The sequence below is a fragment of the Symphalangus syndactylus genome, chromosome 2 (assembly GCF_028878055.3).
Source record: "Symphalangus syndactylus isolate Jambi chromosome 2, NHGRI_mSymSyn1-v2.1_pri, whole genome shotgun sequence".
Taxonomy (NCBI): domain Eukaryota; kingdom Metazoa; phylum Chordata; class Mammalia; order Primates; family Hylobatidae; genus Symphalangus; species Symphalangus syndactylus.
Window position 1 is genome coordinate 86290856 of NC_072424.2, and position 25642 is coordinate 86316497.

The 25642-nt window shown below is 38.0% G+C and overlaps 1 protein-coding gene across 6 annotated transcripts in view; it reads left to right on the plus strand.

Annotated features, from left to right (window-relative positions):
* AFG1L (AFG1 like ATPase) overlaps positions 1-25642 on the plus strand; it is a 237418-nt gene that overhangs the window by 193977 nt on the left and 17799 nt on the right. For all 6 annotated transcript variants that reach the window (XM_055260677.2, XM_055260662.2, XM_055260685.2 and 3 more), the window contains 2 exons: positions 3626-3696; positions 3953-4053. In XM_055260677.2, coding sequence (XP_055116652.2) covers positions 3626-3696; positions 3953-4053 — 172 coding nt within the window. The remainder of the gene's footprint in view (positions 1-3625; positions 3697-3952; positions 4054-25642) is intronic.

The window sequence follows — 25642 nt, forward strand, 5'->3', positions numbered from 1 at the left end:
AGTTTTGCTCTTGTTGCCCAAGCTGGAGTGCAATGGTGCAATCTTGGCTCACTGCAACTTCCGCCTCACGGGTTCAAGCGATTCTCCTGCCTCAGCCTTCCGAGTAGCTGGGATTGCAGGCGCATGCCACCACGCCCAGCTAATTTTTTGTATTTTTAGTAGAGACAGGGTTTCACCATGTTAGCCAGGCTGGTCTCGAACTCCTGACCTCAGATGATTCGCCCAACTCAGCCTTCCAAAGTGCCAAGATTACAGGCGTGAGCCACCACGCCCAGCCAGCTCACTTTTTAAAAATATATATTTTATTTTAAGTGCGGGGATACATGTGTAGGATGTGCAAATTTGTTACATAGGTAAATGTGTGCCATGGTGTTTGCTGCACCGATCAACCCGTCACCTAGATATTAAGCCCCACATGCATTAGCTATTTATCCTGATGCTCTTCCTCCCCTCCCCCTGGCTCCTGACACGCTCTGGTGTGTGTTGTTCCCCTCCATGTGTCCATGTGTTCTCATTGTTTAGCTTCCACTTAGAAGCGAGAACATGTGGTGTTTGGTTTTCTGTTCCTGTGTTAGTTTGCTGAGGATAATGGCTTCGGCATTATCCTCCATCCATGTCCCCGCCAAGGACGTGATCTCATTCCTTTTATGGCTGCATAGTATTCCATAGTGTATATGTACCACATTTTCTTTATCCAGTCCATCATTGATGGGCATTTGGGTTGATTCCCTGTCTTTGCTGTTGTGAATAGTGCTGCAATACATATATGTGTGCCTTTATCTTTATAATAGAATGATTTATATTCCTTTGGGTATATATCCAGTAATGGGATTGCTGGGTCAAATGGTATTTCTGGTTCTAGATCCTTGAGGAATCACCATACTGTCTTCCACAATGGTCGAGCTAATTTACATTCCCACCAACAATGTAAAAGCATTCTTATTTCTCCACAGCCTCGCCAGCATCTGTTGTTTCTTGACTTTTTAATAATCGCCATTCTAACTGGCATGAGACATTATCTCATTGTGGTTTTGATTTGCATTTCCCTAATGACCAGTGGTGTTGAGCTTTCTTTCATATGTCTGTTGGCCGCATGAATGTCTTCTTTCGAGAAGTGTCTGTTCATGTCCTTTGCTCACTTTTTGATGGGGTTGTTTGTTTTCTTTTTTCTTGTAAATTTGTTTAAGTTCCTTGTAGATTCTGGATATTAAACCTTTGTCAGATGGGTAGATTACAAAATTTTCTCCCATTCTGTAGGTTGTTTGTTCACTCTGATGATAGTTTCTTTTGCTGTGCAGAAGCTCTTTAGTTTAGTCAGATCCCATTTGTCAATTTTTGCTTTCATTGCAATTGCTTTTGGTGATTTCATCATAAAATCTTTGCCCATGCCTATGTCCTGAATGATATTGCCTAGATTTTCTTCTAGGGTTTTTATGGTTTTGGGTTTTACATTTAAGCCTTTAATTCATCTTGAGTTAATTTTTATATAAGGCGTAAGGAAGGCGTCCAGTTTTGGTTTTCTGCGTATGGCTAGCCAGTTTTCCCAGCAGGAAATCCTTTCCCCATTTATTTATTTATTCATTTATTAAACAGGAAATCCTTTCCCCATTGCTTGTTTTTGTCAGGTTTGTTGAAGATCAGATGGTTGTAGATGAGTGGTCTTATTTCTGAGATCTCTATTCTGTTCCATTGGTCTATGTGTCTGTATTGGTACCAGTACCATGCTGTTTTGGTTACTGTAGCCTTGTGGTATAGTTTGAAGTTCACTAGCATGATGCCTCCAGCTTTGTTCTTTTTGCTTAAGATTGTCTTGGCCATATGGGCTCAAAAAGTAGCTCACTTTTAAGCTTTTTGTTTGTTTGTTTTTTTGCTTGTATACACCAAAGGTGATGTTGGTTCCAAATGCATTCTAAAGAATAATGTCTAAACAGACATGTGCTTGGCATGAGCATTGACATTTACGTTGGTTTGTGTGATTTCTTTTACCTTTAAGATTGTTTCTGTCTCTAAAATTACTTTCTATAGTGTCATTTCATTATTTTAATACCGCTCTATTTGAATATGATACCAGACCTCATGGAAGTCAAATAGCATTTCTCTTGCAAAGTTGGCTATTGCAAATGATGTTTTTTTTTTTTTTTTTTTTTTTTGAGACGGAGTCTCGCTCTGTCACCCAGGCTGGAGTGCGGTGGCGCGATCTTGGCTCACTGCAAGCTCCGCCTCCCAGGTTCACGCCATTCTTCTGCCTCAGCCTCTCCGAGTAGCTGGGACTACAGGCGCCCGCCACCACGCCCGGCTAATTTTTTGTATTTTTAGTAGAGACGGGGTTTCACCATGGTCTCGATCTCCTGACCTCGTGATCCGCCCGCCTCGGCCTCCCAAAGTGCTGGGATTACAAGCGTGAGCCACCGCGCCCGGCCGCAAATGATGTTTTTAACATCCTTTGAGGTGTAGTGGTTATTACTTGGAATGTGACAGTTTCATACTTTTCATAATAACTATGTGCTTTGTTGCATTTTAAAGACATTTGCTCTAGAACAGTTGAAGAATTGAGTGCTTGTGTGTTAAATGCCTACCACCTGATAATTATCTCAAGGGAGAATTTGTTTAGTTTAAGCTTAATCTAAATAAAATATAACCTGTCATACTAATTTTCAATAAGACTTTAGTAAGATGGATGTCCAGAATTTAGTTTAATTGCTTCCACTACTACGTAAGAGTGATTTTGTGTGTCAAAATTAAGCGTATTGGCAGGTCATCCTGTAAAAGTTTGTATGTGGAGTTGAAGTAAACTTACATTTTTACTTGAAGCTCTTTTTAACAGTTTATTTCTTCTGCCAGTTATTTTATTGACTGTTAATTTACCACCCCTCTTAAAAAAAAAAAAGGTGAGAGGAAAAAGGCCATAGCATTATCACATTTATATATGAGTTCCCTAAACCATATGGTGATTTCTAATTAGAATACAAAAGATTCTGTGATGAGACTAACTTCGTAGTAGCTGTAACAGTGGGCATCACAGAAGGAGAGAGTTTTCTTCAATTTCCAACACGGAGACTTTTGAGAGAAACTGTGTGGTCTATAATTGTCCTTATACTAGAAGTCTGACAAAGTTATTGATGTGCAGATCAAGTTGGTATTTCGAAGGTAGTAATTTAATTCTAGAGGTTTGATCCTCTCAGTCAGTGGTTTGACTTGATTTTTTTTAAATGCAGCTTCAATATTGAATTTCACATGTACCCTCTCAGTAGAGATTTCAAAGGATACTTTGCTGGATGCTTGACTGCCTTGTCTATTTGCTCTTGTTTTGCATGCAAGAGAGAGCCAGAAGCTTTCTTCTCATTGTGTACACATGGTATTAATGGATTTACTCTGCCTGTATCGTCTCATTACTGGAAACAGCTAGAAGCACAGAAGTCTTTCACTGTATGCAAATAAGGCAGAATCGTCTACCTGAGAGTTAATATTCTCTGCTTTTAAGTGTATTCTAAATCTAATGTTTGTATTTAGAGCATAACATCCTGTTCTTTTTTTTATGGGCAAAAAGCTAAGCAGGCTCAGGCAGCTGTTTGATGTTGGCTTCAAGTGTTATTAATTTCATATTCTATTATTCTTTTCACTGTAGCACAAGTGAAGCTGATGTGGAGGCTGTCATGGATAAGTTGTTTGATGAGCTGGCTCAGAAACAAAATGATTGTACGTAAGTTAATTTCTCTTGAAAGAGAATACATTTAGAACACAATGCCCAATCTCCACTGACCAATTAATAAGTTCCATTGCTGTATATGGGTTGATGCCACGCTCAAGTGGCAGTCATTGTATCAGCATTTTGTCTAATTTATGTGTTGAATCATGTGCTATTATTCATCAAGCTATGCATTTCCTATCTGTAAGAGATGAATTTTATAGTAATTATCCAGACAAGATTGAGTCTTTGTTCATGTTCCCATAGTAACTAGACCAAGGATTCTAAAAGTGCAAGGCAGAGAGCTGTGCCTGAATAAAGCCTGTGGAACCGTTGCCGACTGCACATTTGAAGAGCTGTGTGAGAGAGTAAGTATCCAGGCACGTCCAGACTCACTGGCCTTTTCACATGTTAAAATACTTCATGTTTTCCTCTCTGCCCATTTCAGATTTTAAAATACCATTCACAGAGTCGGAACCGATTTAAAAGTCTCATTAAGGGAAATACTCATCTGTATTTGCCATGTGCTTTTTATAGATATTGGCACAAAATTTGCACTTAGAGGGGCTCTAATGCAAAATTAGAAATGCAGAGAGAACTGTCAACTGTTGCTAGAAGCAAAAATAAAATCAGTTTTGGGGCTGTTTTGTAAAAGTCAAACATAAGAGATTTTGGAAAAATATTTGAGGTGAGAGTTAGGAAAAAGGAAGATGAAATAATGCTATCATGATCCAAGGAAGCATCACATAAAAGAATTTCCACTCCTGTACTCATTGCCCATTTGATATTGCCATAACATCGGACCTATTAGGGCCAGGGTCAAAGAAGGTGAATTTCTATAACTGTGACATCTATATTATATATTAAATAATATGTTAAACAGAGAAAAAATGTTTAGCTGTATATGCACACATTCATATAACTGAGAAAGATCTTGACTGAAGATTCATTATAGATATGAATTGTCTTTTAAAAAATCTGGAATTAAAAAAAATCTGGAATTCTCAGTACTCAGTGGATATTCAATGTATTTATTGATTGCAAATATTGAGGAAAGCAAATCCAAATTAGATATAATTTTAAGCATAATTTTTCGATTGACATGCTTAATTTATCATTCTAGCTGGTCTCTGATTTATCTTGACTTTTAGGTAACTAAAGAACAGTTGCTTTTCAGTAAGGGAAAAGACAAAATACTTATACCTGCAGCCATTTTATGAGTGCTTTTCTTAAAAGCTAGTGACGGCCGGGCGCGGTGGCTCGCGCCTGTAATCCCAGCACTTTGGGAGGTCGAGGCGGGTGGATCATGAGGTCAGGAGATTGAGACCATCCTGGCTAACATGGTGAAACCCCGTCTCTACTAAAAATACAAAAAATTAGCCGGGCATGGTGGCGGGCGCGTGTAGTCCCAGTTGCTGGGGAGGCTGAGGCAGGAGAATGGTGTGAACCCGGGAGGCGGAGCTTGCAGTGAGCCGAGATTGCGCCACTGCACTCCAGTCTGGGTGACAGTGCGAGACTCCATCTCAAAAAAGCAATTATTTAGCACTTCAGAACCAGTAAAGTTTAGGATCAATGAGGATCCTCCAACTGGGTGGTAATGTTGATCTCTGTTAGTGAAAGTCATTCTGGGTGATATGGACCTTTCAGACCTCTCCTGGATCAGTCTTTAAGGTCCTGATAACCTAACATCTCCTGACAAAATTCTATTAAGGATCCCACTTAGGTTTGACTTATTTTGCAAGAAAAATAAACTTGAGAAGAATCTTGTATATCCAAAAGATGAAGCTCCTCCACTTTCTGCAGAAGAGGACCCAGTGGGGAACGGGAAAAGACAGGCCTGTTGAATCTTGGAGGAGGAAGGCAAAGATGGTCTCTTTTGGAGCAGACACTGAGTTTTATCTACATTTTAAAAATATGCTCATTGTTTTAGGAGTCTTAGTAACAGGAAAAGGCCACTTATCAGGAACCAAAATCTTCAGTTTATTTACTATCTGGGCGTGATGGGGAAGATTGATAGAGACGTTATCTTGAAAAATGAAATAATGCTTATAAAAATAAATTGTTTTGTCTTATTTGACAAAAATGTGGATTATAATAGCAACTACAAACTAAACTCTTAGATTAAACAATGAGAAAGTGCAGTGGCATGATCATGGCTCACTACGGCCTCGACCTCCTGGGCTCAGGCAATCCTCCAACCTCAGCCTCCCCGGTAGGTGGGACTGCAGGCACACCACGCCATGCCTGGCTAGTTTTTTAAAAAAGTTTTTGTAGAGATGGAGGTCTTACCATGTTGTCCAGGCTGTTCTCAAATTCCTGGCCTCAAGAGATCCACCCACCTCAGCCTTCCAAAGTGCTGGGATTACAGATGTGAGCTACCATGACCAGCCTTGTCAATTATTTTCTTTCGAAGTTTTTGTGATATTATTATTTGTTAATTTTTTTTCTTCTCCAAGTTGGCCAGATCTTCATTTGTCAGTGAGTTTGCATGGACAGGTTTGCCCTTTATCTAGACTGTAATTGTGGGGTGTTTACTACATTACACAAGCACTGAATGACCTGCAAAAGGCATTGACGTGATAAGTGGGGTTAGGTCCCAGTGTTAAGCTATGAGGGATGTTTGAGGAAGGGCTAAGTTTTTAAGTAGCTAGTTTGTTTGTGATATTTTCTTGTTATGATGATTTTGCATTGCTTTGCAACTTTGTAACTGCAATTCAGATATTGATTTCTTGCATGAAGAGGACAATTGAAATCCCTCAACTTCAGAAGTAGCCTAAAACTCTTAATGAGTTATAATGATCTTATGAGCCAGGCTAAATAATTGCCAAAAACCATTAAGTAAAGATAAAAACACATACAACCTAAGGTAAAGAAGCAGGCATCTATCTGGTGTGTCTGGGACAGTCCCAGCTTTGGATCATCTATCCTAATTTTCTAGAAGGCTCTTGAAGCCCAAGACCTGCCCAATCACCTGATACCATCATGAAAAAGTCTTTGGCAAGGAGTAGATTGGTTAACAGTCCATAATGATTATTTTTGAGCCATGGCCCCTTCCAAGGAAAAAAATAATACAGAAACTTACCTGTGTCTTGGTAAGGTAAAAGAAGATTTAGATTGGAAGCCCTTGACATATGCCATAAGTAAAATGAAAAAGCCTGGCACATTCTGCTGTTTGCACACCTCTTCCCTCGCTGTTCCAAGCACAGTTCCTCAGATTTGGAATCCTACAGGTTAACATCTAGCCTCTTGGTATCTCCTGGATTCTCTTTCTTTGTAAATTTGTAATTCAGTACGTCATGTTCAGCAGTCTGAGTTAGGAGACCCTGCAACACACACATAATAATAATAACGAATATAGCCACACATCAGGTATCATTCTAAGTGCTTTTATATATTAACTCATTTGATACTTATAATAGGTAGGCACTAATATTGTCCCCATTTTATAGGTAGAGAATTTGAGACACCAAGATGTTAAGTTACCTTCCCAAGGTCACACAGCTAATAAGTGGTGTAGCCAGAGCTCGGACTTCTTGGTAGTTTGGGAGTCAGATTCTGTGCTTTTAATCACTACATTGTATCTGAAGATGTTATGGACAAGTTCTTCCTCAATCTTTAATATACTTTGGACTCTATCTTAAAGTGTAATCATTTGGGAGGCCGAGGCAGACGGATCACATGAGGTCAGGAGTTCAAGACCAGTCTGGACAACATGGCAAAACCCCGTCTCTACTAAAAATAAAGAAATTAGCTGGGCATGGTGGCATGCACCTGTAATCCCAGCTACTCAGGAGGCTGAGACATGAGAATCGTTTGAACCCAGGAGGTGGAGGTTGCAGTAAGCCAAGATCGTGCCACTGCATTCCAGCCTGGGTGACAGAGACTCTGTCTCAATAAATAAATAAATAAATAACAACAACAAAAATAAAGTGTAATCAGATAATTCGTGAATTCTCACATCTGAGCTAAGCTTTAAGAATTTTATGGAGCATGAAGCTGAATGGGGAACAGACATCCTCCAGTCCTGAGAGCTTCCCTCTGTGTTGAAAACCTTAGTACAGACCTGCCGAACTCATGTGTGTTGGCATACCCACTGAGAAGTCCAGCCAGGAGCCCCTCTGCTCTTCTGAAGGCTGTACCTCCAGGGTTTGTGGCTCCAGGCAAGGGGCCCCAAGCCTTAGGCAGCCTCATCCCTTTGGCTATTAATAAAAATACTTTCTCTTCCTGCCATGACAAAAGTTGAGAAGTGCTGCCTTAGAGAAGTGTGGGAGGGTGGAGGAGAATATGTTTGGGCGGTCTTTGTTCCCTGCCATTCCCTCCATATCAGAGCTGTGGCCAAGGAACATGAAGCAGATCCATCTCTGTGGACATGACATGAGGTTTCAAGTTTCCTTTCCTTACCTTGATACAGCTACTTGGTTTAATCCAAGGGTAGTGGAGAAGTCAGAAATATGGTTATTGAAGGCAGTGGTTCTCAAACTGTGGTTTATAGACCTCTAGGGGTCCCCGAGACCCTTTCAGGGGTCCTGGGAATCTAAACTCTCTGTAACACTTCTTGCCTTTTTCACTCTGGTAGTATTTACGGTAATGATGCAGAAGCACTGATAGGTGAAACTGCTGGCACCTTAGCAGGAATCAAGGCAATAGCACAAAAAATACTATATTTTTCACTGATCATATACTCACAGTAAAAATAAATAAATAAATAAACAACCCAGTTCCATTTAAGAATATCCTTAAAGAAGCAGTAACAATTATTTTGTTAAATCTCAACTTTGAGAACATGTCTTTTGAATATTCTTTGTAATGAAGTGAAGGTACACGTAATAAAACACTTCTGCTGTATATCAAATATGAAGCCTGTCCTGGGGAAAAGCACTTGTACGATTGTTTGAGTTGCAAGCTGAACTAGCCACTATTTTCAGAGAATACCATTTTTACTTGGAAGACTGAGTGACAGACAAACTATGGTTATTCAGATTTGGCAGACATTTTCTCACAATGTTTGACAGACATTTTCTTGAAAATGAATGAAATAAGACTGTCATTTCAAGGAAAACAACTGACAATATTTGTTGCCAGTGATAAAATTTGAGCAAACAAGTGAAAATTAGAATTTTGGAAAACTTGTTTCTGCCATCATGAGCTTGACAGCTTCCCAATTCTTAAACATCTTTCAGATGAGATTGATGGTGATATTAACACATGCAATGTTTTGATAATTGTTTAATTAAATGTGTCAACATTTGGAAGATCTACATAACTCAATGAACCAACACTTTCCAATAACCAATGTGTGCTCTTACAAAATCATACATGACAAAAGATCCGCTTAAAGTGCAGGAAAGACTAATGGATTTTAATATAACAGAATTCAAAAAGTATACTGATACTATTTCAGTTTCTACATTGCAACTAACAGTTTAAAAATTACCTCCTTTCAAGTTAAAATTTTTTGATAGATTCTATTTTTTAGAACAGTTTTGGGCTTATAGAAAATCAAGACTCTAGTACAGAGAGTTTCCATATACCTCCTAATCTAGTTTCCCCTATTAACATCTTACATTCATGTGGTATATCTGTTACAATTAATGAACCAATATTAATACATTATTATTAACTAAAGTCCATATTTTATTCGGATTTCCCTAGTTTTTACCTAATGTCCTTTTTCTGTTCCACAATACCGCATTACCTTTAGCTATGTCTCCTTAGGCTTCTCTTGGCTATGGCAGTTTCTCACAGACTTTTCGTTTTTGATGATCTTGACAGTTTTGAGGAGTACTAGTTAGGTATTTGTAAAATGTCTCCCAACTGGGATTTGTCTGATGTTTTCCTTATGATTAGACTGGAATGATGGTCTTTGGGGAATAGACCACAGAGATCAAGTACTACTTTCATCACATCATGTCAAGGATTCATACTGTCAACATGGCTTATAACTGTTGATGCTAACATTCATCATACTTGTTTGAGATAATGTTTGTCAGGTTTTTTTTTTGCCCTAAAGTTATTCTTTCTCCCCCTTTCCACAGTGTACTTGGCAGTAGCTTCTTGTTGAGTTTTCATGTAGCATCAAAGAATATCCACAATTATCTGATAAGGCTATTAAAATACATTTCCCTCTTTAAACTACATATCCATGTAAGGCTAGATTTTCTTATATACTTCAACCCAAATAACTGAGTTGCAATAGATTGGATGTAAAAGTGGATATGAGAATCCAGCTATTTTCTGTTAATCCAGATATTAAAGAGATTTACAAAAATGTAAGACAATGCCATTCTTCTTATTTTCATTTCAAAAAACAGAAGTATTTTTCATAAAAATGTGATTTGTGTTAATTTGATGGGCTTAATGTAATGGCTTTATAATTGTTACTTTAAGTGAATTAATACATATTTTAATTTTTCTCAGTTTTAATTTCTATTGCAGTAAACACTGGGAGAAATAACCCATATAAGCAAACATTCCTTGGGTTCCTCAATAATTTTTAAAAGTATAATGGAGTCCTGGAGCCAAAAAGTTTGAGAACTCCTTGCTTTAGGGTTAAACTTTCATGGACCAAAAATGAAAGAATCCTACCGAAAGAAAATAAGCCAAAGCTGAATTCTAAAGGCTTAATGAGTAAACTGACTAGACCCGAATTTTCCTTATTGAGAAATATAATTTTTACACCTGCAGAAAATTGTTTCCTTAACCGATAACTGTGCTCACAAGTAACTGTTTGCAAGAGCAGTTTGTTATTTGTGTCTTAAAAATAATGACAGGTGGCCAGGTGTGTTTGCAAAAAGTCTAGGCAGAAAAATGTACCAGTTGATGCATATGCATGGCTGTACGCATTGCTCACTATCAACTTCTTGTTTATTACCTTTCTTCTTTGGTTTTTAGTACTCAAGAAATGAAAGTCTATCAGATAAGTGTATTGGCCTCCATTTTTCTATTAATCTTGATTATATCATATTAGTGTATATATCCTTAGACTTATAAGTGTACCACATAGTATCCCTTAGGGAGTTGTTAAGTGACATTTTCCTTCTCTTGCTCTTTTTATGCTTCATTTAGCTTTATTCCAAGCGAAACCACTGATTGGGAGCTACTTCTGGTTTATGTCCTGTGCTTCGTTCACTCTCAGTAAATATCATACTAAAGGATGAATAGCTTTTATCTCTACTACTTGGCCAAGAGTCAAGGCTGATGGTGTTGGGATGCCAACAGTGGTAATTAGCATCAAGGAATAAGGGCATTAATCACCAGAGCTGAGGCAGCCCAAGAATCTCCTTGGCCTTTTACCTTCCCAGCAGCAAAACCATTTTTATAGCATTGCTGATCTGTGTATGCTCATTTCCCACATTTCCTGATTTCTGGCCTTGCCGTGTCCAAATAAGGCAGCCTGGCCACAGCATAGTGACAGGGAGGACAGAAGTGAGATTGCAAAGAGCTTAATAGAGAATGGGTCAGATTCTTGTAGGGAGGAATATGAATCCATTGTCACAAATGAGCCGTAAGTATTTTGTCCATCTTTCCCCATCCACATTCCTAGTCAGTCCTTAAACTAAAGAGTCATAGTCTTGGTGTTGCAAAGCACCTCAAGGGTCGCCTTATCTAACCGTTCAACCAACACGGAATCCTACAAGACCCCAGGCCTCCACTTGCCTTACAGTGCCAAATTGGGGATTGCAGTTAAACATATGAGAAGAAATATAGGACATGTTAAGATAGGTGCAAAATTTTACCATACACACCTAGACCTAGCCTATTTCACGAGTCCTCAGAATTATAAAGAAGGTTTTTGGAATAAAATCCCATAATTGACTTATAATTTGATTTTAAAAAGTAAGATGTACACAGCTTCTTATATGAATTTATTTTGTTCTGATATTTTGTACATAAAAGAAAAAGTGAACTCTCTGTAAGACTGGAGATTGGACTGAGGGATCCATTTTTACTAATTGTTGATTGATTATATCTTCCAAAGAAATCACTATATATCAGGTTAAAAGTTACTGATTTTTTTTAATATCTTACTATTTTAAAGGAAAAAAGAAATGTCTGAAAAATAGGGTCTGGATTAGAAATTTGAAAACTGTAGCCTCTTAGAATAATTGTGAACGTTTCCATGATGAAAAGGGAGTAAAGAAGGATTAAAGGAATAAAGAGAACACGTTCCTCCTTTTTTCACTGGCAAATTTTCTGTAATAGGACACATAGTGAGGCTGGACAATCCTGCCCAGCTTCTGTTCCCAAACCGAGGCAAGAGCAGCTTCTTAGATGATGCTGCTCAGGGCTTCAGATTTTAAGCTCTGCAAGCCATGGACTTCTCAGACTCAGCAGCCTGAAGCTCCTCTGCGGGAGAAAACGTGGTTTCATTTTCTGTGAATATATTTATGTCATGTTGTTAGCTGAAATGGTTCAAAAATATTGTCTCTCCTGTAATGGGGAGAAAATGCCCAAGGATTCCCAGAGGGTCTCAATGGAAGAGTAAGTGTGCCAAAAACTGTATACTTTCAATATGTTCTCCATAATATTATTTTGAGGATTGGATCTAGTAGTAGACACAAGTCCTCATGTTTGTTTTAAGGTCATTTCTACTCTAGGAAAGTATGAGAAACTGATATTTAATATTTGCCTCAGTCTTTGAGAGGAATATGTCATTCATTTGCTGAGACAATAATTAAGAAGTACAAAGATTAAGAAATATGAATTTAAAAATATTTATATATATATTTTTTGAGACAGGGTCTTGTTCTTTCGCCCAGACTGGAGTTCAGTGGTGTGATCACTGCTCACTGCATCCTCAGCCTCCCAGGCTCAAGCAATCCTTCCCACCTCAGCCTCCCAAGTAACTGGGACTACAGGCGTGCACCACCATGCCCAGATAATTTTAGTATTTTTTGTAGAGACAGGGTTTCGCCATGTTGCCCAGGCTGGTCTCGAACTCCTGGGCTCAAGCAATCCACCCTGCCTCAACCTTCCAAAGTACTGGGATTACAGGCATGAGCCACCATGCCCATGGTCATTAATTTTTAAAAATAGAATTTGTTTTTAATTTAAAGATAAATTATCTCATTTGGCTTTTAATAATAAATATATCAGAGCTCTAAATAATAATTAAGAATAGCTCTCTAAACAGAAGACCTGTATGAAGAGATTGGTAAAGTGCTGAGAGAAAACAAGTCTAATTCAACCAATTAATATGAATATAAAACACTTTAAAAGTACTTGTTTGATTTTTTTAAAAAGCTTTAACACTGATGGTTTTCCTATTGCTTACCTATCAACTGGCCTGATTTTTCTTAAACATAAATTTTTTTTAATCAAGTAATCCTTAAGTGTTTGTCTCCTATCATAGAGTATGATTTGCTATTTTCCATAGTACCTTCCCCCAGATTAGATCAGTTGACCCAAAATTAGTAATTACTTATTACATTGCCAATTAGAATATTTAATAAGATATATTCCATTTTATCACTTTGAAATATATTTTATGGAAAAAAGTTTAGAAATTGTTAGAATATGCTATTTTTGTTTTTTAAAATGGCTTGGTGAAGATATTATTGAGTCAGGCAAAAGATTTTGAGAAAAAACTAGAAAAGAGCAAATAAGCCATAGTATCTTAAGAATTATAAGATTTTCACATATTTTAGGGTTAAATATTACTCATTCTTTTCTCTTTTATTGTTAATCAAGAAATATATGCTATGTAAGATCCAACCCTCCAAGATTACTACATTGACTTAGTGGTCAGCAACTATTTCTTTTTCTTTTTCTTTTCTTTCTTTCTTTTTTTTTTTTTTTTTTTTTTTTTTTTTGAGACAGAGTCTTGCTCTGTCACCCAGACTTGATCTTGGCTCACTGCAACCTCCGCCTCCTGGATTCAAGCAATTCCTGTGCCTCAGCCTTCCAAATAGCAGGGATTACAGGCAAACCTCACCATGCCCAGCTAATTTTAGTATTTTTAGTAGAGATGGGGTTTCACCGTGTTGGTCAGGCTGGTCTCAAACTCCTGACCCCAGGTGACCCACCTGCCTCAGCCTCCCAAAATGTTGGGATTATGGGCATAAGCCACCATGCCCAGCCAGTCAGCAACTATTTCTTAAGTACTTCTATATCTGTATGCCTATGTTATGAGGAATATAAAAGAAGTGTGTAAGAAGTTTCTTTCAAAGAGTTTACAGTTTAGTAAAGGAAATAACATAAACCAAATATTATACAGCGAAGCAGAGTAGAAAGAGGCCCAACTGAGTCAGGAGATATCAATTCCATTCATTAACTCCAATACTGTTTAGCTGACACTGGGCACTGTGGCACACACTTGTAGTCTCAGCTACTTGGGAGGCTGGGGCAGGAGGATCACTTGAGTACAGGAGTTCTTGGCTGTCCTGTGCTATGATCATGTCTGAGGATAGTCAAGGCACTCCAGCCTGGGCAACGTAGCCAGACTCTGACTACTCCTACCAGAAAAAGATACTATTTAGCTGAGTTGCCTTAGGCAGATCACTTAACCACTTCACCATTCTGGGTCTAAGTTCCTCACTTGTGAAATGCATGATGTGATCAGCACATTTCTGTCATTCCTTTTATTTTATTTCATTTTATTTTTATACCATCAGTTTTGATGAATACTGATCTGTCATTCCTTTTAGCTGTAACAGTCTCCTTTAAATAGCAGTGCTCACTAGTTAACTACATAATATGAATGTATCAGGAGTTCAAAGTAAGGATGCTAAGGGTTGGAAAGGCTCCAACAAGATACGAGATTTAAAGAGGAAATTGACCTTGACCTGGAAAGGCAAGCAGAATGTAGATGAGTGGAGTAAAAGTATTTCAACCATAATCAGAAACCAAGCATCCCATGTTTCAGGAGGACAGACTGATGCCTAATGACAGCAGAGTGCATATTGGGGAGGAAAAGGAAATAAAGATGAAACAGATCTCAGACAGATTCTACCATCAAAATCAGGCAGATAAATAGTCTTCTTACCATAATCCAGAGGGAGTCATTTTAGGTTTTGAGCAGGAATGTGGTACCTAGAATAATATTTTAGGAAGATTAATGGGTCAATATACTCTGGGAGAGGTTGTAACTTTCACCAACATGTCCAGTGGACCAGCAAATAGTATCTCCTCTTGGGAAGATTCTTCTTTCCAGTAGGAAACTTGGTTAAATAAACTAACATGCTAGATATTTGTTTGTTCGCTTATGCAGGGTAACAGACACAGTCCTACCCTTTTAATATTTTACTCGCACTTCTGCCTAATCATCCACCAGATATTTACAGAGTACTTAATAGAAGGCTGGCATATTTCTAGGAACTTTAGTGGGTACCAAGATGTGAGTAAAATCTCCACTTTTATGGAGTCTTAATTTAGAAGAGAAAATGAGATCAGTACGTAGATCGCTAGAATGTGAGGCAGATTATAATTAGTACTCCAGGATCAGTATGACCAGAACGCTATGGATGATCGAAGTGGAACTGGGCCTTGAAGGCTGGAGGGTTGGAGATTCTGTTGGTGCAAAGACTGGGGGGAGTATGAGGTGGTAGCTGTTTGGTTTTTCCTAAGCAAAGGAGATCATGAGGGGCATCTTTATGATCTCTTCCTTCTCTGAAGTTTTATGTTTCTGGGAAAAACACAAGAGTTGGGGCTGGGCGCAGTGGCCCACGCCTGTAATCCTAGCACTTTGGGAGGCCAAGGCGGGCAGATTGCCTGAGCTCAGGAGTTCGAGACCAGCCTGGCCAACATGGTGAAACCCCATCTCTACTGAAATACCAAAAAAAAAAAAAAAATTAGCTGGGTGTGATGGCACACATCTATAATCTCAGCTATTTGGGAGGCTGAGGCATGAGAATCACTTGTACCCAGGAAGCCAAGATTGCGCCATTGCACTCCAGCCTGGGTGACAGAGCGAGACTGTCTCCAGAAACAAACAAACAAGCAAACAAAAAACCAGAGTTGGAGATTACAGAGTATATTCAGAGAACTACAGACTCAGGAAGGTTCTACTTCCATTTGTGGCAGAGTAGCTCCTATTTGATCAAATTACCTGTTGATCACCTCTGAAAACTCTGGACAAAATCTGAAAAATAACTATCCAGAAGGCACTGCTTATCAAAAGCAGGGAGAAAATAGAGCACAGTCAACACTTGGAAGAAAGGATTGATACCGGTGAGTTTCTCATTTTTATAGTTTTTCTCGTGAGGGCAGATCACAGTTGGTCTTACACGGATGTCTAAAACTCAGTAGAAACCTACTGTTTTTAGCTCGAAGAACCAGAGAAGAGCAAATCAGTGACCATAACAGCTGGAAAGTGTAAGGAGAAATCTGGGAAAGGAGAGAACCACAGAGGAATAGCCTGAAATTTTTCCTATAAACTCTGCCCAAATCTTGGGCTGACCTATGAAATACACATACACAGCAAATGCTAAAAAAAGCTGAATGGAGATTTTCGCTGCTATGCATCACAGAGGAGACAGAGTTTGGAACTTGAGGCTAACCAAGTTAATAACCTGCTAACATAGCAACAACAAAAAATCAATATACTTAAGAATCCCAAGTCTCCACGACATACCATATACAATGTCTAGAATACAGTCCCAAATTACCATGCCCCTCATCAGGGTACATGGCTGGACAGAGTGTGGACTGGATTTCAGCTCCTAATTGCCCCCCTCAAGGAGGGGCACAAACCAGGTATACTTGAGAGATTGCACAAAACAAGATAAATAGAAGAGAAATCAGAGGATTGGGCATGGAGGAGGTCAGGGATGAGGACAAGCCACCTAGGGCTCCAACGGTTTCAGTGTGAATAACCAGAGAAATGGCAGGACCCTTAACAGACAAACCAAAATGCTAGGGGTAGGAGAACAGGGCTTACAAATAGTTGGAAATTTAGGACTGAAGATAAAGATCTAGAAGTCATTTATAAAGGTGTGTTAGTTTGGAGCCTAAAGGAGTCAATGACATCATCTGAACTGACATAGAGAAAGGAAGAGATGAGGGGGTGGGTGGGGTTGAAAAGTATGTTTTCACTAGAGTCAATGGAAGGAAACAGAGCCAGAGGACTAGTATAGTTTAATCAAAGGCACAGGAGAAACTCTACACATTCCTCACCATTTTACTGAAGACTCTTAAAACATAGAAGTAATTTACTAGGCTAGGCGCGGTGGCTTACGCCTGTAATCCCAGCACTTTGGGAGGCCGAGGTGGGCGGATCACAAGGTCAAGAAATGGAGACCATCCTAGTCAACATGGTGAAACCCCATCTCTACTAAAAATACAAAAATTAGCTGGGCGTGGTGGCGCATGCCTGTAGTCCCAGCTACTCTGGAGGCTGAAGCAGGAGAATCACTTGAACCCAGGAGGCAGAGGTTGCAGTGAGCCGAAATCACGCCACTACACTCCAGCCTGGCGACAGAGTGAGACTTCATCTCAAAAGCAAACAAACAAACAAACAAACAAACAGGAGTAATTTACTAGATCAGTAATATCTTAGGGTTTGGATGTTACTTTGTAGAAAATCTTAATATAATAAGCCACTGTCATAAGTTTATTAATAACCTAATCTTACTGCTTTTCAGCCTTCGCATATGTGAAAAACTGTAAGTTGTAAATCATTATACACATTTACATGGGAATATAAAAATCATCTTGCATACATGTTTGTATTGTCAATTTTTTTCCTGAACTTTCTGCATTGTCTCTCTATCATGTCCTATATAAATCCAAATAGTTACATAGTCACATCATCCGAACTGCAGCCTTTGCAATGCACTTCTTAATCTCCCCCTTCACTGCTTTACTAAAGCCAAGGATGCTTTGTCTTTCTCAGGCTACTTCTTTATGCCAAATTCCATTCGATTTCGTGTTCATGAAATAGATTTCTACTTCTCTACACTGGGCTATTTCCCTCTGTTGAAAACCCACCTTCTCTAAGAATATCTCTCTCTACTGACGGATGCTCAGTACATACTTGGTAACTAACAAAATCAAAAGAGGCACTGCTATTTATTATCTGAAGTTCTTACTGACGTTTTATTTCCCTAATTCTCTTTTGCCTCCTGTTTAACTGAAAGCAGACGAAATAAGCTTTAAACAGAAATAGAATAATTTTAGCATGGATTCATGTATGTCTTATCTGATTCCAAAAAGTATTTTATATGTGTGTACAGATACACACACACAACCATATACACACAGAACTAAATGTTTTAAAAATCAGGACAAAGGGAAAATAATGAATACTTAAGCTGAAAGACAGAAAAGTTAATATACATAAATCCATGTCATAAACTTCTACATAGTTCTTAAAATCAAACAATTAGGTCAAAACTCAGCCTTCTATCAGCCAAAGAGGGGAAAAGATATTCAGTAAGTTAGAAGATATGAACAAACCAGTTACTCAGAAGAAGTGATGATTTTTGCTGGCACTTGGACCTTTCGTAAATGGACTTCTGAAAGATGGCAGGAGACATTTCTTCAGCACCATTCCTGCCGCCGACATATGCTTGTATCTGACAGATTCTTATATCCAAGCTGGGAACATAATGACAAAGTAAAGTTTAATGAAACTGTGCTATAAGGGCAAAAATAGTGCTTTACAGCTGAGCTTTTCTCTTTATTTATCTGGCTTGATCCAGAAAAATAGTTCCAAATGTTTAGAGACTGAATAGATGCATGTTGTTCCGGCCTTTCATGGATGTTTTTATCTTTTAATAAAATTTGGGCAGCAGATAATTCAAGGTTGTCTTTTGGCAAGAAGATGAAGTGAATAATTCTGTTGGTCTTACTCACAGTTTGAAGGGCTTGGCCCTTTATTCCAGCAGCACAGGGAGGTATTCAGTCTTGCCCTGATTCACTTTTTAATATCTTTTGAATATGAATTAGAATTTTTAACTGAGTATTTCCATGATTTGGAAAGCAGAAGAGTGGGAGGAAGAAAGCAACTCTTCAATATCCATTTCTTTTCCATCTCTGATTAGGCTTTTCAAATATCCAAGCCTGAGAGAGTTCCATTTCTTTCCAATGGACTCTCACAAAGAAAGCAAAACAAACAAAAACAACAGCAAAAAGCAAAACAAAAGTAACAAAACCTCTGCATTTATAAGACTTTAACGTGTTCAGAAGTTACAGTTCTCAAATTTAAAATAACTTCTTAGCTATTCTAAAGCCTTTTCTCCTTTTTCATTTGAGGATTCTAAATATCTCTTTTCGTGCCACTTAGCTCTGATTTCCAAAGGAAAAAGTTAACATTGGTTCACCTTTCATGTCACATGCACATGCAAGACTGGTGTCAGAGAGTCTAGAACCTGACCTTGCACTATGCAGCTCATCTTTCCCATTTCTTCTGGGTAGATCTCAAAGCCAGACAAATGTACAAGTCTTTCCTCCCACGGAGATGTAGCAAATACTGCCCTCTACCGAGGGTACAATCAGGATGGCTTGATTATGTTAATGATTAAGTACTGATTTCAATGATTATGGTAAACTAATGCTGGCACTAATTACTTCATCATTATTATATACTTTCTTATTAAAATCATTATATTCAGAAAGAGAATACAAAAGCGGTGGAAACATATTTTAGCCTTGGCCACATTCACTTACTATGTTCTGTAGTCTGGACAATCAGATATCACAGCACTGTGTCTGAGGCATTCATGATAATGTTTAAACTTCCTTTTGTTTTGAACTAGCTAAGAAAATACCTTTTCTAGTGGGAAATTAGAAGGAGTTGTTACAGCATTATTTTAATAAAGGAGCTTGTGAAATAATTCTAGCAACAGTTGGGCTATTTTTCTTCCCCTTGCCTGTCTACTGGATTGCTAATATTCAGAGTAATTTCACAGGACTAGCTGTTAGTGAAGTTACAATAAATTTTTTCTTTGTTCTTTATGACTTTAAAGGGTGAATTGTACATGTTTAACAGTAGAGGATCATGTTAAAGTAAATGCCTTTTAACAAAAAGCTTCTTAAAAATATTAAACTAACCAAATAATTATACACAGAGAGAGAGAGAGAGAGAGATACATTTGTAATGGCATGTTTTTAAAAAATGTTATATTTATGTTCCTGGATCTGGAGAGTATGGGTTCTTTTATTAGGCTAAATGCTCACTGTAATATACTATCCAGCTCACTTGTGCTGTTCCTGTTTTTCTAGAACAGGGTTTGCTTAGGATTGGCCTGAAGCTAAACAAATTTTAGCAAGGGAGCCATGAGAATCAAAACCTAGTGATCTGAAGTGTTCCCACAGCATCTGATAAACTCCAAAGCTTAAACCTCTGGTTTCTTTAATTCAGAAACCTTAGATACTGTGAGATCTAGGAGGAGAGTCGAGCCAGGCTAAATCATCTGGTGGTGAAGATAGCTTCCAGAACATGGTGAGCCAAGGTGTGTGAAGGCCCATTTCCTCCAGCCTCACAAACCAAAGCAGCGGCCTTGTTCTTCACAGCCTCCCTCTGCCTTCTGAGTGCCCCTCACACTACAGTTAAGCTGAAAACTTAAGCTGAATAAAGTAGCTAGGCAAGACTTTCTCACTCTAGAAATATGGAGAGTCTTTCTGACTGGGGGCTCTGAGCTACACTAGCTCATTTGCTGTTGTTAATTCTCTTGTATGGTCGAACCCAGTTTATCCCGTTTCCAAAAGGAGCAACTTGACTTCTCCTGGATTTTAGATGCCTACCAAACAACAGATGCCAGGTAATTAGCAAGGTATAGTCTGGTTCATTCAATCCCAGGTGGTTAGTACAACCCATTCCACTAATTTTTACCATGTCGTGGATATGCTTTTGAAGTTGTTATGTATTGTCTTGGAGTTGTATTGATGCTTACATTTAGTGATGCTCATTAATGATGATGATGCTAATTAGGACAATTTCCTACTTCTTCATCTTCTTTTTCTTTTTCTTTTCTTCTGTTTTTGAGACAGAGTCTCACTGTCACTCAGGCTGGAGTGCAGTGGCATGATCTCACTCACTGCAACCTCCGCCCTTCAGGTTCAAGCGATTCTTGTGCGTTGGCCTCCCGAGTAGCTACAGGCCTGTGCCACCATGACTGGCTAATTTTTGTATTTTAGTAGAGATGGGGTTTCGTCATGTTGGCCAGGCCAGTCTCAAGCTCAAGCAATCCGCCCACCTCAGCCACCCAAACTGCTGGGATTACAGGTGTGAGTCACCACACCCGGCCTCACATTTTCATTTTGGTTTTCTGTTTTTATGCCAATTGTTTTGATCCCCACTCCCCCTGCTCCCCTGCCCCAGTGAGTCCAGCACGGTGCTTTTCACATGGTAGATCTGATTTGATAGACCTGACTTGATGTGGCTTGTGTCTTGAGAAAATTGTCAGTTCCAGGATCCCCAGAATTAGACATCTTCAGAATTTGGAGATCTCTTTATTACATACACAAAGCTGGTCAAGTAGAGTAGAGGAGTGTACCCTCCTCTAGTTTGTCACATTGATTTTTTTGTTAAGTCATTGTTTCTACAAGCAAAATATGCCCCCCCTGCAAAAAAAATACTGTATTAACCATTAAAAGGGGGTAGAGAATTTAGCAAAAATCTGGCAGATTTAGGTAGAACCAGCCTCCTGCCATTGAGACTGCATAAATCAAACGGCAAAACTTTCCCTCAGCACTCCAAAGAACACCCTGAGAAGTAGAATGTGTTAAGAATTGGTGATATTTTCTAGAATGGTGAGATATTTCCCAGCTGGGTGTTTGGACTTCATATTCCTGAGATTTCTCATATTGAGGTGCCATATGAATCTTGGGAAATTATGTACTATGCAAATACACACAATTTCAGTGCTCTGCTTTTCTTTATTTTTTTCTTTTCTTTTTTCTTTTTCTTTTTTTTTTCAGACATAGTCTTGCTCTGTCGCGTAGGTTGGAGTGCAGTGGTCCTATCTCAGCTCACTGCAACCTCCGCCTCCCAAGTTCCAGTGATTCTCCTGCCTCAGCCTCCTGAGTAGCTAGGATTACAGGCATGCACCACCCTGCCAAGCTAAATTTTTTTGTATTTTTAGTAGAGACGGGGTTTCACCATGTTGGCCAGGCTGGTCTCCAACTCCTGACCTCAAGTGATCCGCCCACCTCAGCCTCCCAAAGTGCTGGGATTACAAGCGTGAGCCACCACGCCCAGCCTTGTTTTTCTAATTATTATATTTATTATTTTGGAATCTGGCACATAAAAATAGTCTTAACATCAATTCATATGGTATTTTCAGTTTGTTTTGAAAAGGATACATTCATCCTAATACCATTCAAGCATTTTTCAATTAAAAGGTACTTCTCTTTAAGATATGAAGTATTGTCATTGCCATGTAAATAAAGTAAGATGCCACGCATGTTTGTTTAATGAAGAGCTATCAGTGTATTCCTACAAAGGGTTTATAAGGAGGAGTCTATACAGATCAAGAGTAACCCTTAGGACCGTATAATCTAGATAGAGCTTGAAATCATAATCGTCCTACTTCAGCTGAAATAATGGTAGCAGAGCAAGTATTAGTGAGGCAGAGAAAAAAGAAACTCCAGCTGACACCTCATTTGGGTATACTGAAGTGGATCACTGTAAAGCAGAAGGTGGTCTGATGGTAATGCTTGTACATTTCACATTGGTGTGGCATTGAGAAAATTCCCACTTCTGGCACCAGGGTCAATACCAAAGCAGACAACTGGGCCATTTCACATATGGGAGAAAAAAGACAGCAAGCAAGCTCTTTATTTTTAAGTTTGTTAGAGAAACTGGGCTACATATGATCCAGCTGTATACTCTTGGTAATTAAGGAAAACAAATACTCTTTGCAAAGTCATTGTAGATTTAAAGTTCTTTAGGTTTTCATCAGGTTTCCACAGAAACAAAGAGTTTGAAACAATAGTGGAGAATGCACAAACCGTCGAGTAAGTGGATTTTAATTGTTCCTGTTAAGAAAATTATTCAGATAACTAGCCACATCAAAGGCTATTAAACTTTTTAATTGCTCAGGTGGAAAGATGGAGCATGTCATCATTATCTATCATAAGAAGAATCAGCCTTAGATAATCCTACTTGAATTTCGAGTTAGAATAACATACTCAAGGATGCTACTAACTGAAGTGCCATTTAGTACTCAAAAGTAATCATACGCTTTAATTATTCATAGGGCACAATGCATGAATTCACAATACTAATTATGGCTTCAAAAAGTGTATTATGCTATGGTTTAGTTACATAGGAGGATCAACTAATGCAAAACAAAAGTATAAATATTTGCAACTGCCGTAGATATACTGTGCCTGTAATTTAGTTACATGTTAGTGTGGTCAAAGGAGTAGAGAAATGTCTTTTCCCTGTGTTTTGCCAAGTTCTTGTAGGATTTAATACAATGCCTCATATTTATTAAGCATTCAGTAGTTATAATTGATTTTGAAGACTTGGTGATAGTGTCTTTATTTATTCATTAATTATGTATTATGCAAAACTCTGTTCCCTAGTCTGTGCTAGGTGCTGGGGACACTAAGATGAATAGAACTCCCTGTCTTGTACAATGACGTAAATGAGTGTGGCAATAGCAAATGTAAATGGCGTTGTAGCTCCTCAAGGTCTTTAATATATGCTTTGTGTTGAATATTTTACATATTCATGATGTATTATAATATTAGGGAAGATGCAGGGGACTAAATAGCTGAAAAATAAAAACACACAGTGAATACACTTTGGAATTAATAAAGACCTTTAGTGTTGTTTTTCTACATCATTATTTTGGTTTTACTCTTTTTTGTCATTATTTTGCTTCTTTCTTCTTTGGAAAATACTGACAAATCTAAAAAAATGAAGATTATTAAACATAACTCTAAGTCTTTCACTCCAACCATTTAGAAATAACAACTAACATTTTAAATATATTTACTTATGCTTTTTTCTGGATATATATTTTGAGCAAAACAAATATATAATTTTGCATTATGCTTTTTCACTTAGTTTTTTTTTAATCATGGCATGTTTCCGTATCATAAAATATTTTTCATGGACACCATTATTTGTTGGCAACATGTTATTTTATTATATCAATGTGCTGTAATTTATTGAACCATTCTTCTGTTATTAGATATTAAAGTTGCTTTTTGGTGACATAGTTATAAATAATCTTATGTATAACCTTTGGTTGAATTTCTGATCACTTTCTCCTGATTGATTTCTAGAAGTGAAATGACTGGTGTAAGTTTATAACTTTTTTTTAGGGCTCTTACTACAACCCAACAAACTGTTTTCAGGAACAACTAAACTAATTTGCTCTTCCAGCAGCAATGGATGCTGCATTACATGTTTGCCAGCATCAAATTGCATAAATTATTTTTCTTTGCCAAATTGCTATTTGAAAAATGATATAACATTCTTATTTCTTTGAAATAAGAATTTATTAATACTGAGCTTGACTATTTTTTTCATTTGTTTATTAGCCTCTTTTACTTGACTATATTCTTTGCTCCATGAATTGCCTATTCAAATTCTATATTCATTTTTTTTCTGTTGGAATGCTCTTACAATTTTAGTTTTATTGTAGTCAATCCTTGTCTCACTTAATTCCTTTTTCGTATCAGTTTGCTCTCTCCCTGCATTTCTCTGCTTGTATTTGATTGGGTCCATGTCTTGTATCCTAAAATGATACCACAAAATTTTCCAACTTTTTCCTTCTAGTTCTTGTATACAGTAAATCATAAGTTTTATTTCTGGAAATAAGTTTTATATTACACCATAAAAATTCCAAAATTGATTATAAAAATAAATGAACATAAAATAAATGATGATATATGTGTTTAAATATACTTATCAATTATGCAAAACTAATTCTTAACTATAAAAGCTGGATCATATTTTTCTACAGGGGCTGGACTTGCTAATGACTTAAAAGCTTTCATTAGTAAATCTCTGTAGCAAGTATGGTGTTTTCGTTAGTTCTTGATGCATAATAAATCACCCCAAAATTCAAAGACATAAACTGAGTAACAATAAACATTTGTTATTACCCTCTAGTCTACAGGCTATGGGGAAGTTCTTTGGATCTCTGCTGGGTTCATATGTGCATCTGCAGTCAGTTTGCTGCTCTGGGCTAGGCTCTTCTCATCTGTGTGGGGCCAGCTGGCTGTATGCAGCCTAGGATGCTATCTTGGCTTTTGTCCTTCTTGTGTTCTCTCCTCCTCCAGCAGGCTAGCCGAGGTATTGCAAAAGAGTGAACAGAAGCATGCAAAGCCTCTTGAGACCTAAGTTCAGAACTTGAAAACCGTGACTTTTGCTTCATTCTGTTGGCCATGGTAAAGAGTTGAACCATGGTAAAGAATAGACTCCATGTCACAATACAAGAGCTGGAAAATTGCAATCCAAAGGATATGGACAAGGAGGCAAGAACAATTGCAGCCATTACTATAATCAGATGACCCCCTGCCCCACATAGGCCTTCTTCAATTGTCCAATGGATTTTAAATTATCATAATTTAGTTCTAGAGAATTTTTTAGTTAATCCAAGTAAACATCTTTAAATAACCCAAACAGTTTTAAATAATGAATGCTTGGGAACAAAAGGGTGAGTGGCATCATTGTATTTAAATCAGTATTGGTCACATTGATCAAGATGTCACACATCAAAAATTATATCCTTTATGTGATACACAGGGTTATATAAGATGATTTGGCAGCATCGATATGTAGTTTGGTGAAAACATTCATTATATTTCTGTATATTATATAATCATGAGAAGAAAAATAAACTTACAAATATATTTTGAAAATATCGGCTGGGCACGGTGGTTGATGCCTGTAGTCCCAGCACTTTGGGAGGCTGAGGCAGGCAGATCACCTGAGATCAGGAGTTCAAGACCAGCCTGACCAACATGGTGAAACCCTGTCTCTACTAAAAATACAAAAATTAGCCAGGCGTGTGGCATGCACCTGTAATCCCAGCTACTTGGAAGGCTGGGGCAGGA